We start from the raw sequence: 14631 nt of genomic DNA on the forward strand, positions 1-14631 counted from the left end.
ACTTTGCAGGAGTGATAGCAATCCCTATAAATTCTAAGTATATCACCAACATATTTCAGCAAACCTTTTACTTTTGCATTTCTTCCACTCCTAGTAGAACTGCTTACTCTAAATTCAATTTCACCTTTTCTAGCTCTTTTGGGTTCATTTCAGTTAGAGTCAGTTCCTTCCTATTTGATCTTTGCTGAGTCATCTTTTGTTCTTTTTTATGCCTAAGCTAAGGTCTTACTCTGAATCTGAGCTACATCGGATCCTTTCTGGAACAAGGTGAGGTATAAATAAACATAGGGTTCCTCTAGTCTGAAACAGTAATTGTTCATAGCTCTAACGAAGAAGGAAGAAGCGTTATCAAAGAACCTAAATATCAAAGCTATCTCTAATAATCAATAATGAGATCCATTAGGGTACTAGAACTATATATTAGATTATAATTAATTCCCTTAAATTTCTTTTTTTTAAAGCAGTTTTTCTAAAAGGATATAATTACATTTTGGCCATTCTACATTCTTATTCTTTCTTTTTTCTTTCTTTCTTTATTATTATTATTATTTTTATCCTCACCTGAGGATATTTTTGCATTTATCTTCAGACAGAGAGGGAGCGAGAGAGGAAGAGAGAGAGAAACATCAACGTGAGAGAGACACATCGAGTGGCTGCCACCCACACCACCCCAACTGGGGCTGGGGACAAACCAAGATACGTGCCCCTAGTGGGAACCGAACCCAGGACTCTACGGACCGGGGGCCGACACTCAAACCGCTAAGCCAAACCGGTCAGAGCTCTTTCTTTATTTTTTAATCTTTACTGAGGATACTTTTCCATATTTGTCTTTAGATAGAGTTCTAGGGGGAGGGAGGGAGGAAGAGAGAGAGAGAGAGAGAAACATCGACGAGAGAGAGAAACATCGATGTGAGAGAGACACATCAATTGGTCGCCTCCAGTATGATCCTGACCAGAGCTGGGGATGGAACCACAATGGAGGTATGTGCCCTTGACCGGAATCAAACCTGCGACTCTTGCCCTGGCTGGTTTGGCTCAGCAGTTAGAGCGTTAGCCTGCGGTCCAGAAAGACCCGGGTTTGGTTCCCGCTAAGGGCACGTACCTTGCTTGCAGTTTGTCCCCAGACCTGATTGGGTCCTGTGGGTGGCAACCACTAGATGTGTCCCTTTCACATCGATGTTTCTCTCTCTCTCTCTCTCCCTCCCACTCTATCTGAACAAAATATTGAAAAATGGCCTCGGGTGAGGATAAATAAAAAACAAAACAAACAAAAAAAACCCTGAGACTCTTTGGTCCTTGGGCCGATGCTCTAACCACTGAGAAACTGGCCAGGATTTTTTTCTTTATTGATTTTAGAGAGAGAGGAAAGGAGAGGGAGAGAGAGAGAAACATCGATTAGAGAGAACATCTATTGACCACTTTCTGCATGCCCCCCCACTGGGGATTTGGCCCACAACCTGAACATGTGCCCTGACCAGGATCGAACAGGTGGCCTCTTGGTGTATGGGTTAACGTTCAACCATGGAACCACACTGGCTGGGCACATTCTTATTCTTAAATTAGATCACATTTGCCTCTTTGATACAGGTATTTGCTGGGGGTATTAGCTCATCAGAAGTCAATTCAGTGTACTGTATAAGAATCCAGAGACCAAGCTACTCTTTCTTCTTTTTTATCCTCACCCAAAGATATATTTATTGATTTGAGAGAGACAGAGAGAGAGAGAAAAAGAGAGAAACATCAATCAGTTGCCTCCTGAATGGGGATCAAACCCACAACCTAGGTATGTGCCCTGACTGGGAATCGAACCTGCAACCTTTTGGTGCATGGGAAGATGCTCCAACTGAGGCATCCGGTCATGGTAAGACCAAGCTACTCTTATCCCCTCACTTACAACTCAGTGAATTCTTTAAAATAAAAAAATAAAAAAATAGTTTATATACTATCCTCTTGTAAGAACTCAAGTATTCTTGGAGATTTTTCAAAAATCCAATTAAAGTTCATGGCTAAAAGTTGCTGGGTTGCTGTATTCCTTCAAAGTAAATTTCCAATTAACTTTAATTTAAAAAAAAATTTTTTTTTTATCCTCACCTGAGGACATTTTTCCATTTTTTGTTCAGATAGAGTGGGAGGGAGAGAGAGGAAGAGAAAGTGAGAGAGAAATATCGACGTGAAAGGGACACATTGAGTGGCTGCTGGCTGCCACCCGCACAACCCAACCAGGGCCGGGGACAAACTGCTCCTGATGTACGCGCCCTTAGTGGGAGCAGAACCCAGGTCTCTCCGAACCACAGGCTGATGCTCTAACCGCTGAGCCAAACTGGCCAGGGCTCCAATTAACTTTAAATGCTGAGGGTAGAAGGTTTTTCAAGCTTCCTCCTTCCTGTTCATGGTGTTCTAAGATGCTATCTGACTTTTTCCCTTGGCTTACACACTGTCCCTAAGCAATCTTAGTCACTCCTGAGTTCCAATTCCATTTGCACACTTACAATCTGTTTATTTCTGTACATTTCTCCTGTGCACCAGTCTAGTATATGCAGCTATTTACTATACATTTCCACCTGAATGATCTAAAAGCTTTGAACATCTGAAACTGAGCCCTGGCCGGTTTGGCTCAGAGGTTAGAGCATCGACCCGTGGACCAGAGAGTCCCAAGTTTGGTTCCCGCTAAGGGCACGTACCTTGGCTGCAGTTTGTCCCAGCTGGTTGGAGTCATGTGGATGGTGGACCAGTCGATATGTCTCTCTCATGTCAATGTTTCTCTCTCTCTCTCTCTTCCTCCTTCTCTCCCTCTCGCTCTATCTGAAGATAAATGCAAAAGTGTCCTCGGGTGAGGATAAAAAAAATCTAAAACTGAATTTATTTTTATTATATCAAAACCTCATACATTCTCCTAAATTTCCTATATCAGCAGATGTCAGTGCCTTTTATCATTTTGCCAAGCTAGAAATGTTAAGCTTGACTCCCACGTAATAATCTTTCTACCCCATGAATACCCCTCATTTTTGTTCTCTCTTTTTCCTGCCTCCTACGTGCTTTGAAACTCTGGGTAGATCTATAGTAACTGTTTTCTTACTGAGCTCCCAGCCTCCAGATCCCTACCCCTCCATCTCTTTTCTACACACTGCTTTAAGTTATCTTTCTAAGATAAGACCACAATCACATTATTTTATGTCAACTATACTTCAATAAAGCTAAACAAATGCTTTTACTTTTTACCAAAAATTTTTTTTTTCTTTATTGATTTTTAGAGAGAGAGGAAGGGAGAGGGAGAGAGAGATAGAAACATCAACGAGAGAGAACATCGATCGGCCGCCTCCTGCATGCCCTTCACTGGGGACTGGGCTCACAACCTGGGCATGTGCCCTTACTGAAAATCAAACCTGCAACCTCTTGGTGCATGGGTCGATGCTCAACCACTGAGACACATCAGCTGGGCTAAACAAATTTTTTTAAATGTCTATGGTTTGATACTAGGTTCCTGGGGATACTTCACATGACTTCAAAATTTGGTCCTATTCCTTCTAAAAGAATTCCCATCACTTTCTGAATAATGAGAGAGAGTATAGGATAGTGGTAAAAAACATAAGCACATAGTCAGACTACCTGGGTCTGAATCCTGGCTCTGAATTTTTTAGTTAGGGCAAGTTCTTAACATATTTGTGTTTCATTCTCTTCTTCTGGAAAATGGGGATGATGGTAGCTATGCTTACCTAAATCATTAGGTTGTTTCTCCTGCTGAACATCAAGTATGAAAAGACATAACTGATATAGTCTAAGGGCTCAGTAAACATTAGATAAAATTATCATCATTATTATCTCTCCACTAATAAAGACTTGCTATCCCACGCTCTTTAATATCTTGCTTTTTATGCTGAGAAGGCTTCTCTATCCCTTCTCCTGGTTCAATACCATAGACTTCAAGATCCAACTCAAATTTTCCTCCACTACAATATTCTCTCACCCCCATGCAGTTAGTTACTACATTCCTTTATGCTCTGTAGCCTTCATAAATTTTCCCACAGTTACACTTAGCACTGTATTGTGCATATTTTTATGTATCTCTTTCCTGTAACAAGTTAAAGCTGCTAAGGCTCAGGGTTGTGTCTAATAAAATGTACACTCCTCATCCAACAGTGCCTGATTTAATAGGCATACAACACGGCTCTGCTGAATGAACAGACCTTTCATTTATGGGACCTAATGGAGTTTACTTTATAAGCACATTATTTCCTTGAGAGCCTCAGACCATGTCTTCCAATCTTTGTATCCTTGAAGCACCTAGAAAGATACACAGCAGACAAGAGCTGCTCAAAAACAATTTGCCCATGGCTGCTGTGACTCAGTTGATTGGAGCATTGTCCTGTACGCCAGAATGTCTCAGATTCGATTCCAGTCAGGGCACATACCTAGGTTGCAAGTTTGATCCCCAGTAAGAGCATATAGGGGAGGCAAACATTAGATGTTCTCTCTCAACACTGATGTCTCTCTCTCTCTCTCTCTCTCTGATAAATCAATGAATGTGCCCTCAGGTGAGGATTGATTAAATAAATAAATAAATAAACAAATAAATAAATAGCGCTGTGCTTTTAAAAACAAACAAACAATTTGCTTGATGCAGAGCCACAATGACAAATTCAAATCTTTCCCTTTAAAGTACCTATCATTTGTCTACCAGATTTCTAAAAGGCTGGATAAATAAAGAAACGTAAACCTTCACATCAAACTTGATTTATTTATGTATGTATGTATTTATTTATTTAATTTATTTATTTTTACTCCTCATCCGAGGATACTTTTCCATTTATCTTCCGATAGAGTGGGAGGGAGAGAGAGAAAGAAACATTCACGTGAGAGGGACACACCAACTGGTTGCCTCCTGCACAATCCCGACCAGGGCTGGGGTCAAACCGCAACCGAGGTACGTGCCCTTGACAGGAATCAAACCCAGGACTCATCGGTCCACAGGTCGACGCTCTAACAGCTGAGTCAAACCAGCCAGGGCCAAACTATTTATTATGAGGCACTTGAGTAAGGCCATAAACATTTTATAACTTTAGCTCTTAAAATCATATTGATCTTGGCCCTGGCTGGTTTGGCTCAGCGGTTAGAGCATCAGCCTGTGGACCAGAGAATCCTGGGTTCGGTTCCCGCTAAGGACACATACCTCAGTTGCAGTTTGTCCCTGGCCCCAGTTGAGGTCGTGTGGGTGGCAACCACTCGATGTGTCTCTCTCACATTGATGTTTTTCTCTCTCTCTTCCCCCCTCTCTCCCTCCTGCTCTATCTGAAGATAAATGCAAAAAAAAAATGTCCTTGGGTGAGGATTTAAAAAATAAATAAATAAATAAAATAAAATCATATTGATCTTAATTCCTTCCAAGGTTAAGTTACTTTAAAGCAAAAGAGCTCTTTTATCCCTGTGTTCTCATAAAGTACTGGTATTAGTGACATGATTGTAATTTTTTATCTTCAGCGTAATTGACTTATTTATAGTCTTAATAACATTCTCTATCAATGACTCAATAAAAATTTCTTTCAATTCTGATAGAACTGCCTTTGACCTGTTGATGATAAGAGACTAATAGCTGAAAAGCTCTCAGAAAATTTCAGTGGGTGTAATATTTCTCATTCCAATTCAGTGGGTGTAATATAACATCAAATAGAGTGATGATTTCCTAGGAGATTCAAGAACTTCGATCACCATAACAAACAAACTTTAGCTGATTTAAAAGAATATTCTTTCTATGCAAACTTTGAGGAGCATTAGGCATATAACATAGTTAATCCATTTCATGAAAAAGTAAATTTCTTAAGTGAAAAAAAGTATCACTGTGCTGGTTAATTTTTAAAGAAAATATGTTTTCACTTAAAAAGATGTAGATATCTATTAATTTAAAATACAGTAAATACAAAAGTTAAGTATAAAACAAATTTAATTTTTATAAAAATATAAATATACCACATATTTGTCATTTAAATGTAAGATCTGAATGAACATAGACTAAGGGGATTTCCCTGGTTGTATAATTATGGATCTTGCAAATTTCCTTTTTTTTTTTTTCTTATCTGTATTTTTCCACAATGAACTTGTATTGTTTATATGTTATCCTAAATAAAAAGAAACATGCCTTTCATTATAAAACTAGAAATGATTCTTTTAAAAAATTAAACTGTTACTAATTTAAATTTACTTACCAAGAGATTCTCCCCCGCTACTCCTCTGTTGTTAAAAACCACACATCTAAAAACCAGGAAAAATGTTTGTTATTTTTAACACATGATTCTTGCTCACAATATATTATCAAAATCATCTTACTAGCACTGTTTTAGAGCATGAAAAGATTTAAAAAAAAAATCTGTTCCAAAGACATTAGAGTGCTTGACAATTTCATATAAATACATGAAAATACATTTCCAGCTCTCTAAATTCAATATATGGGTTCAAATCAGAAAACTATTATATATTGAAGTGATGTTAAATTTTCCCACTAAAAGCAGGATTTTTACAACTTCTTCCTATGCATATGTGTACACCTCTAATAAATATTAAAACAATTCTAAATACAAGTCAAATTTAATTGTTTGTAGTTCAATTTTTTTTTTTTTAATCCTCACCAGAGGACATTTTTACATTTATCTTCAGATAGAGTGGGAGGAAGACAGGAAGGAAGAGAGAGAGAAACATCAACTGGTTGCCACCCACACACCCCCAACCAGGGCCGGAGACAAACTGCAACCGAGGTACATGCCCTTAGTGGGAACTGAACCCGGGACTCTCCAGTCCGCGGGCCGACACTCTAACTGCTGGGCCAAACCGGCAGGGCTATTTTTTTTTAAATTATTACTTAATTAATTTATTTTTATTACAGTTGTTTCTCCTTTTCCCCCCACTGACGTCCTCCTCCTGTCCCCTGTCCCCCCAGCATTGTTGTCTATGTCCATTGGTTATGCTTATATGCATAAGTTCTTCGGTTTATCTCTTCCCTCTCTCCCATCCCCTCCTCTGAAGTTTGTCAGTCTGAACCCTACTTCCATGGGTTCAGACCTCTACCTAGCCCTGGCCAGTTTGGCTTAGTGATTAGAGAATCGGCTCGAGGACCAATGAGTCTCGGGTTCAATTCCAGTCAAGGGCAAGTACCTCGGTTGCAGTTTGTCCCCGGCCCTGGTCAGGTCGTGCAGGAGGCAACCAGTTGATGTGTCTCCCTCACGTTGATGTTTCTCTCCCCCTACTCCCTCTTCTCTCTCTCCCTCTCTCCTACCCTATCTGATGACAAACAGAAAAATATCCTCAGGTGAGGATTAAAAAAAAAAGTCCTCTACCTATTCTATTTGTAATATTAATAAGTATCTATTCCTATCCTAACAAATAGCTCTTATTCCCTCAAGGCTCAGCAAACACCAATACTTGAATTTTACCTGAGATGAAAACATTACTACAGGTGGAGCTGAAAGAAGCCTAGCACCTGGGCTGGTAGGATGGGCCTCCACTGCACTACTGCTGGGTGTTCAGTTGACTTAGGGGAGGAAAGAGTACCTGTGTTTGTTTTTAATTATTTTTTAATGAATGTAACATCATAGGACAGCTCTTAAGACTCTATTGTGTCTCTTTTTAAAATGTTTTTATTGATTTTTAGAGATAGAGGAAGGGAGAGGGAAAAAGAGGGAGAGACACACCGATGTGAGAGAAAACCAAGCGGTTGCCTCCTGCACTCACCCTGACCAGGGATCAAATCCACAACCTGGGTATGTGCCCTGACCAGGAATCAAATGGATGACCTTTTGGTGCATGGGATTATGCTCAACCATCTGAACCACACCAGCCAGGGATACCTGTGTTTTCTATAATCTGGTTTGCCTCTCCTGAGTCAATGGTCACATCATAAAGGGCTTAGAACAGTGCACGACAGTTAGCTATTAGTAACAATGGTAGTTGTAGTGCCATGCTAACATTAAAAAGTCATTTTACATTTAAAATATTTCACTCTTATTAAACTTTCAGTCAACTATACCTCAGATATGTATTTTGTGCCATTCTGAAACAAAATCCTGACTTATGTCTGCACAGGTTCTCTGTGGTTCAATCTATATTCATGTCGATTAAAATTCATTTTATTCTTGACTATTTACTTATCCAATCAATCAAGCCAACTTAAAGTTCTCATGCTTTTCTTTCAGGATGCTGTTGATCACTGCATCGGTTCTAAGCATCGATGAGCTGACTGCCTTACAGAACATTCAACAACTCTGATTTTCGCCCTGGCCGGTTTGGCTCAGCAGTTAGAGCGTTGGCCTGTGGTCCAGAGAGACCCAGGTTTGGTTCCCGCTAAGGGCACGTACCTCGGTTTCAGTTTGTCCCTGGCCCTGGTTGGTCGTTCAGGAGGCAGCCACTCGATGTGCCCCTTTCACGTCGATGTTTCTCTCTCTCTCTCTCTCTCTCCTTCCCACTCTATCTGAACAAAAAATGGGAAAATGTCCTCGGGTGAGGATTTAAAAAACAAACAAACAGCCCCCCCCCATAAAAAAACAACAACTCTGATTTACTTTGCAGGGGGGTTATATTTCAATGTGGTATTCAGGGTATGTCTCTGCAAAGGAATACTTTCTTCCATCTGAAAGGTCACATAGAGAATTCTACTAGGCCCAACTGAAAGAAAAAAAATAGCTTAAAAACCTCAGAAATCTATTTGACAAAAAGCTAAAAATATTACATTTTATTGACTGGTCAAAGAAAGATCTTAAATATACTATAAAAACATGCAGAAAAGTTAGCATAGTGTCAGTTACTCCTTAATCTTTTCTTGCTAAAAAAATGGCAAGGCAGACTAGACATGAATAAAATTTAAGATAGCCACTTATATTTACTTGCAAAAACACCTAAGTTACACTGGAATTCGGGCTAAAGTTAATTATGACCTTGAACTTTGAAGATCCTAGTCATTCAGAAAAGAACCACTTTTGAGTGCAAGCACTACATAAGGATAAAAATGGCTTCTGGGGCAAGATATCACCATGTGACTGCCACCGAGAGAAAAGAACAGAACTTGTGAGGGGAAGGAAAAAGATGATCTGCAAACTAATGAAAAAGCAGCCTATACACCTGGGATTTTCTTCCAAACTGCAGACTGGGATATTTGCACTTTTATTCAGGCAACTTTGAAAAGTGGAACACAGCTCTGGTATCTCTTGCTAGAGGAGGAATTGTACCGACCTCTCCATCAATCTTAGGTTCCTGACGACGTTCAATCAGTAGCAGTAATCACCGTTTATACTTTTAGTCTTGGAAATGGGGTAGAGAGATGAAGAATGAAGGAGCAAACAGCTATAGAGAAAGGCAGAATGAAAGCTGCCATTCTGTCCCTTTCTCGCACTCTAGCTTCTTCTTTCATTTAACTCCTTTTCTTCCCTGACAGTCATCAGGGAACACTTTATATATAAAGCTAAAAGAGGTAGTTGTGAGATGACAAGAAAAAAATTCTGGGATGTTCTAAATTTAAAAAGGAAGAGACACAAAGGGGTTCATCAGGTTACACTGCAGGGCAAAAAAAACAACAACAAAAGAACTACTCACACTCCTTATTGTATGTTGGAATTATTAAACTAAACTTCCAGGTGGCTATTTATGAAATTATCTAAAAAGAATAGCCAGGTGCAGTGGAACCCCAGGAATCTCTGCTTCCTATTTACACATGAGCTTTATAGACTCTGCTGGCCCACCCCAGAACTTGTCTCCCATCCCTTTGTCTATAGCCAATATAAATTCTTTTAGAACAGCTTATATCTTTCTCCCTACTACTTAATGTATAAAAAAGCCACGGACACGTGTTTGTCTTTTCTAGTTAGTGATGATGCTGGTGATTCAGATTTCATGTCCCAAGAGCGGTCTTCTTTTTTTGCTAGCAATGGCCAGATAAAACCTTTCTTTTATTTATTAACTTTTTAAAAACCTTTATTTTAAAAAAAAATTCAGTTGCCTGGCTGGTGTGGCTCAGTGGATTGAATGTCGTCCCATGGACTGAGAGGTCCCGGTTTGAGTCCCTGTCAGCGAACATGCCCAGGCTGTGGGCTTGATTTCCGGGGGGAGAGGGAGCGTGCAGGAGGCTGCTGATCCATGTTTCTCTCTCACATCGATGTTTCTATTTTTCTCTCCCTTCTTCTCTCTCTCTAAAAAAAAAAAAATGTGTTTAATAGAAGCAACTATTATTGCAAAGGCATTCAATAAACCTCCGTTAACTTTGTAACAGCTCTCTCCACATAATTTCTATAAATTCTCCCAAACAACTCTAAAGGGTATGTATATGAGATAAATCATTCTGCAGAACTTATTTTTCCTGCATATTTTAACTATTTAAATTTTCTTCTCAAACCACGGAAAATACAAATAAATAGAAGAAATACCAAATAAAGAATAAATCTGGTATTAACATTTTTCTGTGACAATGGAACATGTTAACCAAGGAAGCAGGTGAGTCTCCTTCAATGAAGGTTAAATAAAAAGCAGAGACATACCTACAGCACTGGATTTCTTAAACTTTAGCACTATGGACATTATGGACCAAATAATTCTTTAAAATGGGGGCTATCACAGCCCCCTGGTTTAAGAACCACTATTACAGTGAGATGGATCAAATATCCTTGACATCAGTTCAAGCCAGTGACCTAACAGAATAAAGGGATTTTATCAGATGAACTTAAGTATATTTTCCAGTTCTAAGATTCCACAAGTCTTTGATTCTAAGGATAGAAATAATACAATCCAATCTACAGATCATATATCATAGAAATGTACACTTCAAACCTATATGATATTAAACAATGTCACCCCAATAAATTTAATAAAAAATAAAACTGGAAAAAAAAAAAGCCCAGATGGTGTGGCTCAGTGGATTGAGCGTTGTCTCATGGACTGAGAGGTCCCAGTTTGATTCCTGGTCAAGGCACATGCTTGGGTTGCAGGCTTGATCCCCAGTAGGGGGCATGCTGGAGGCAGCTGATGGATGTTTCTTTCTCACATCAATGTTTCTCTCTATCCCTCTCTCTCTAAAAAATCAATAAAAATATATTTAAAAAAGGAAATAATCATCAAAGCTTTGAGTGAGATGAAATCTATACCGATTTCAGATAATAATAGCAATAGATATTTATTAGTGTTTGCTATGTGCCAGATCATGTTCTAAGCATTTTACATGCATATTAACATTGGAATGACACACTCATTCAAAAATTTATTAAACAGAATATTTACTGAAATAATTTTAAAAAATGTTTTTCTTTATTGATTTTAGAGAGAGAGGAAGGAAGAGAGAGAGAAACATTAATGAGAGAGAACATCGATTGGCCGTCTCCTGCATACCCCCCACTGGGGATCTGCCCTCATTCTCTTGTTTCAACTCTTTCCCTACAAAATCTATTCCCTGAGTAGGAAACATGACTTGTTTGCCTGTCATGCCTTGACTGAGTCCTGATAAAATTGAGTCCTATGGTATTACAGGTCTACATTATCCCCAAAGACAAAAATCATGGGATTTGAGGAGCTAATTGTTACCAAGCTAAGAGCCTGAGATATCCAAGGGTGTAAAAAAGTAGTAAAGAAGAATTTTCAAAAATGATCAACATTTCAAAGAGCCCAACAGAAATCATACCTCTATCTGTGCTAAGGCTGTACAGTTAAATCTTAACCCTGTCACATACAACTGCCTAATTTTGATAAAATTAATAAAATTGTAGTTCTGGTTTTGGTTGGTAAAATGGGGATAATAACCTATATCTTAGAATTGGGTACACATTTAATAAGAGAATCTATGTATAGCCCTGGCCAGTTTGGCTTAGTGGTTAGAGCTTCGGCTCGTGGACCAATGAGTTGCAGGTGCACATACTTCAGTTGTGGTTTGTCCCGGGCCCTGGTCGGGTTGTGGGGGAGGCAGCTGGTCAATGTGTCTCTCTCACATCAATGTTTCTCTCTCTCCCTCCCTCCCTCCTACTCTGATGATAAATGGAAAAATATCCTCAGGTGAGGATAAAAAAAGAAAAAAAAAAAGAGAACCTGTGTATAGCACCTAATATGGGGCCTATCATGTGGCAGACACTCACCAAAGCTAAATTTAATTATAGTAAACCAAAATGTATGTGTTCTAGGATGTAGACTCCAGCAGCCACACCACCTTAGCAAGGCATTATTTTCCTTCTCTCTGTACCACCCATGGCCTGGCCAAGTGCACTGCTGTCCCTGTGCCCTCCTGGGATGGTGTCTTGCCTGGAAATAGGGCATAACCAGTAAGTACCTCATTTCCATCTAACCAGACTAAAAGAGTGAGGCTCTTCGCTAAACCAGACAATGGCCTGATTCACTCTTTTATGTTTCAAAGTTAATACTTTTTTTCCTAGGAATATATCCTAAGAATCCTGAAACACCAATCAGAAAGAATATATGCATCCCTTTGCTCATATCAGTGCTATTTACAATAGCTAAGATCTAGAAACAGCTCAAGTGCCCATCAGTAGATGAGTATACATAATGGAATATTATGCAGCTGTAAAAAAGAAGGATCTCTTACCCTTTGAGACAGCATGGAGGGACTTGGAGAGTATTATGCTAAGCAAAATAAGCCAGTCATAGAAAGACAAGTATCACATGATCTCACTTATATGTGGAATCTCAAGGCTAATATTTTTTAAATGGACTTCATAGACCAAGTACTAGTCGACGCTCTTCATATCCATACATGCAATCCTCAAAACCCTACGAGATATAGGTATCTTTACAGTAAGAAACTGAGGTCCAGACTCAATAATTTGTCCATGGACACACAGGTAGTATGTGACAAAGCTGAGATTTGAATCTAGGCAGCTCTGACTCAGGAATCCACCTAATCACCTCACTATGCTCCCTGGTGCTATCTAAACTAGTAACATTAAAGTCTTTTTCCCCAAAGAACATGGGTACTCTGAACACAGAGTACTTTATGAGTTCATGCCAGCTCTGATAAAAGAGCTTTTTCCTGCCTTGGTCAGCATGGCCCATACACTGAAAGGTTGCGGGTTCAAATCTCCATCTAGCTGAGTACAGGAGGCAACTGATTGATGTTTCTCTCTCAGATTGTTTCTTTCTCTTTCTCTCTCTCCCTTCCCCTTTTACTAAAATCAATAACAGAATCCTCCAATTGCAGCTGAGTAGATAGCTGCCCAAAATAAAGACTTTAAAAGCCTCCCTTGAAGCTAAGAAACAACAGGCCAAAGTGATATCAGTAAAAGGGTGTGCACAGTTATTGAAAAGCATCCTTAAAGGATGTTGGTGCATTCTGTCGTCTCCATTTTTCTCTTTCTTGGGTGTTGGAATGCAGATGTAATAGCTGGGTATGAAGCAGCCATGATTTATGAAGCAACGTTAATATAAGAAACTTAGTTTCCTGACACCATAGGGTACCATACAAGGCCCTGTCCACCTTTTGGATTTTTACATGAAAAATAAACTTGTACTTTTTTAAGCCACTGTTATTTTGATTTTTCTGTCACTTGTGGACAGTCCTGGTGCTTTCTGATGCATTCCTTCCCTACTACTGAATTCTCTTTGTCATTTCAACTAGTATGCTCTTTGGGAATATAGGTTCTGGTACTGTACTTTACAGTAACAAAATATTTAATGACTGACCCAGATTTCAATGAGATTATTATATAATTCTAGATGGGTCACTCTTTTTAATATTTCTTGGGGGTGGAATAAAATGGTAGTTGAAGGCTCTCAATAAAAGAAGCCAAAGAAAATATAATTTAGATGTTCTCAGAGTTACTGCTTTTCTCTGTTTTTAGCTGTAATGCTAGAAATTAACTCAGGGGATATTTGGGAAAATATTTAATCAAACAGGATATTGCCCTGGCTGGGTCGCTCAGTTGAATGAAGCACTGTCCAGTACACCAAAAGGCTGTGAGTTTAATTCCTGATCAGGGCACATACCTAGGTTGGGGTTCAATCTCCAGTCAGGGTATGTACAGGAGGCAACCTATTAATGTTTCTCTCACACATTAATGTTTCTCTCTCTCTCTCTCTCTCTCTCTCTCTCTCTCTCTCTCTCTCTTTTTCTCTGTCTCTAAAATCAATAAACATATCCTCAGGTAAGGATTAAAAAAAAAAAGGAAACAGGATATTATCCAGGTATACAAAATTCTACCCATTAGTCTGTATTACTGAATAAAGATTAAAAAAAAAAAAAAAAGAGTGAGATCTTGAAGGGGTGGATAAGATTTCTAATTACTTTAGCAATCAAATGGGTGTAACTTGTTAGAGGGAACAACTTTTTCTACAGTTTTCCTCTGGTTTCTATGAGGAGGCTTCTCTGTAAACACATTCCTGTACTCCTGGTCTTTCTCATTTTAGTTGCTCTTCAGGACATGGAGGACTTATCTAATTGAAACAGTTTGGAAGAATGACTGGGCTGTATGGCTTAGCAAGTGTCTTCTCCTCTCAAGGGAAATTTATCCAGGGAGTACAAACTATACTTTGCCAATGAAGACAAACAACGTGCAGGCAGGTCAAGTATTTCCCTATTCAGTTCCATTTACCTCTGACTCAATTACAACAGGAAGGTGTACAACCCACACGAGAGGTGCACCTTAAGGGCCCAACTAGGGTAATCAG

The 14631-nt window shown here is 39.1% G+C and overlaps 1 protein-coding gene across 1 annotated transcript in view; it reads right to left on the bottom strand.

Annotated features, from left to right (window-relative positions):
- The window catches only part of ABHD3 (abhydrolase domain containing 3, phospholipase), a 48083-nt gene that overhangs the window by 28867 nt on the left and 4585 nt on the right, over positions 1-14631 (bottom strand). The window contains exon 4 of the mRNA XM_036244963.1: positions 6198-6243. Within this exon, the coding sequence (XP_036100856.1) occupies positions 6198-6243 (46 nt within the window). The remainder of the gene's footprint in view (positions 1-6197; positions 6244-14631) is intronic.

This window comes from Molossus molossus, unplaced genomic scaffold, assembly GCF_014108415.1.
Source record: "Molossus molossus isolate mMolMol1 unplaced genomic scaffold, mMolMol1.p scaffold_m16_p_6, whole genome shotgun sequence".
Classification (NCBI taxonomy): domain Eukaryota; kingdom Metazoa; phylum Chordata; class Mammalia; order Chiroptera; family Molossidae; genus Molossus; species Molossus molossus.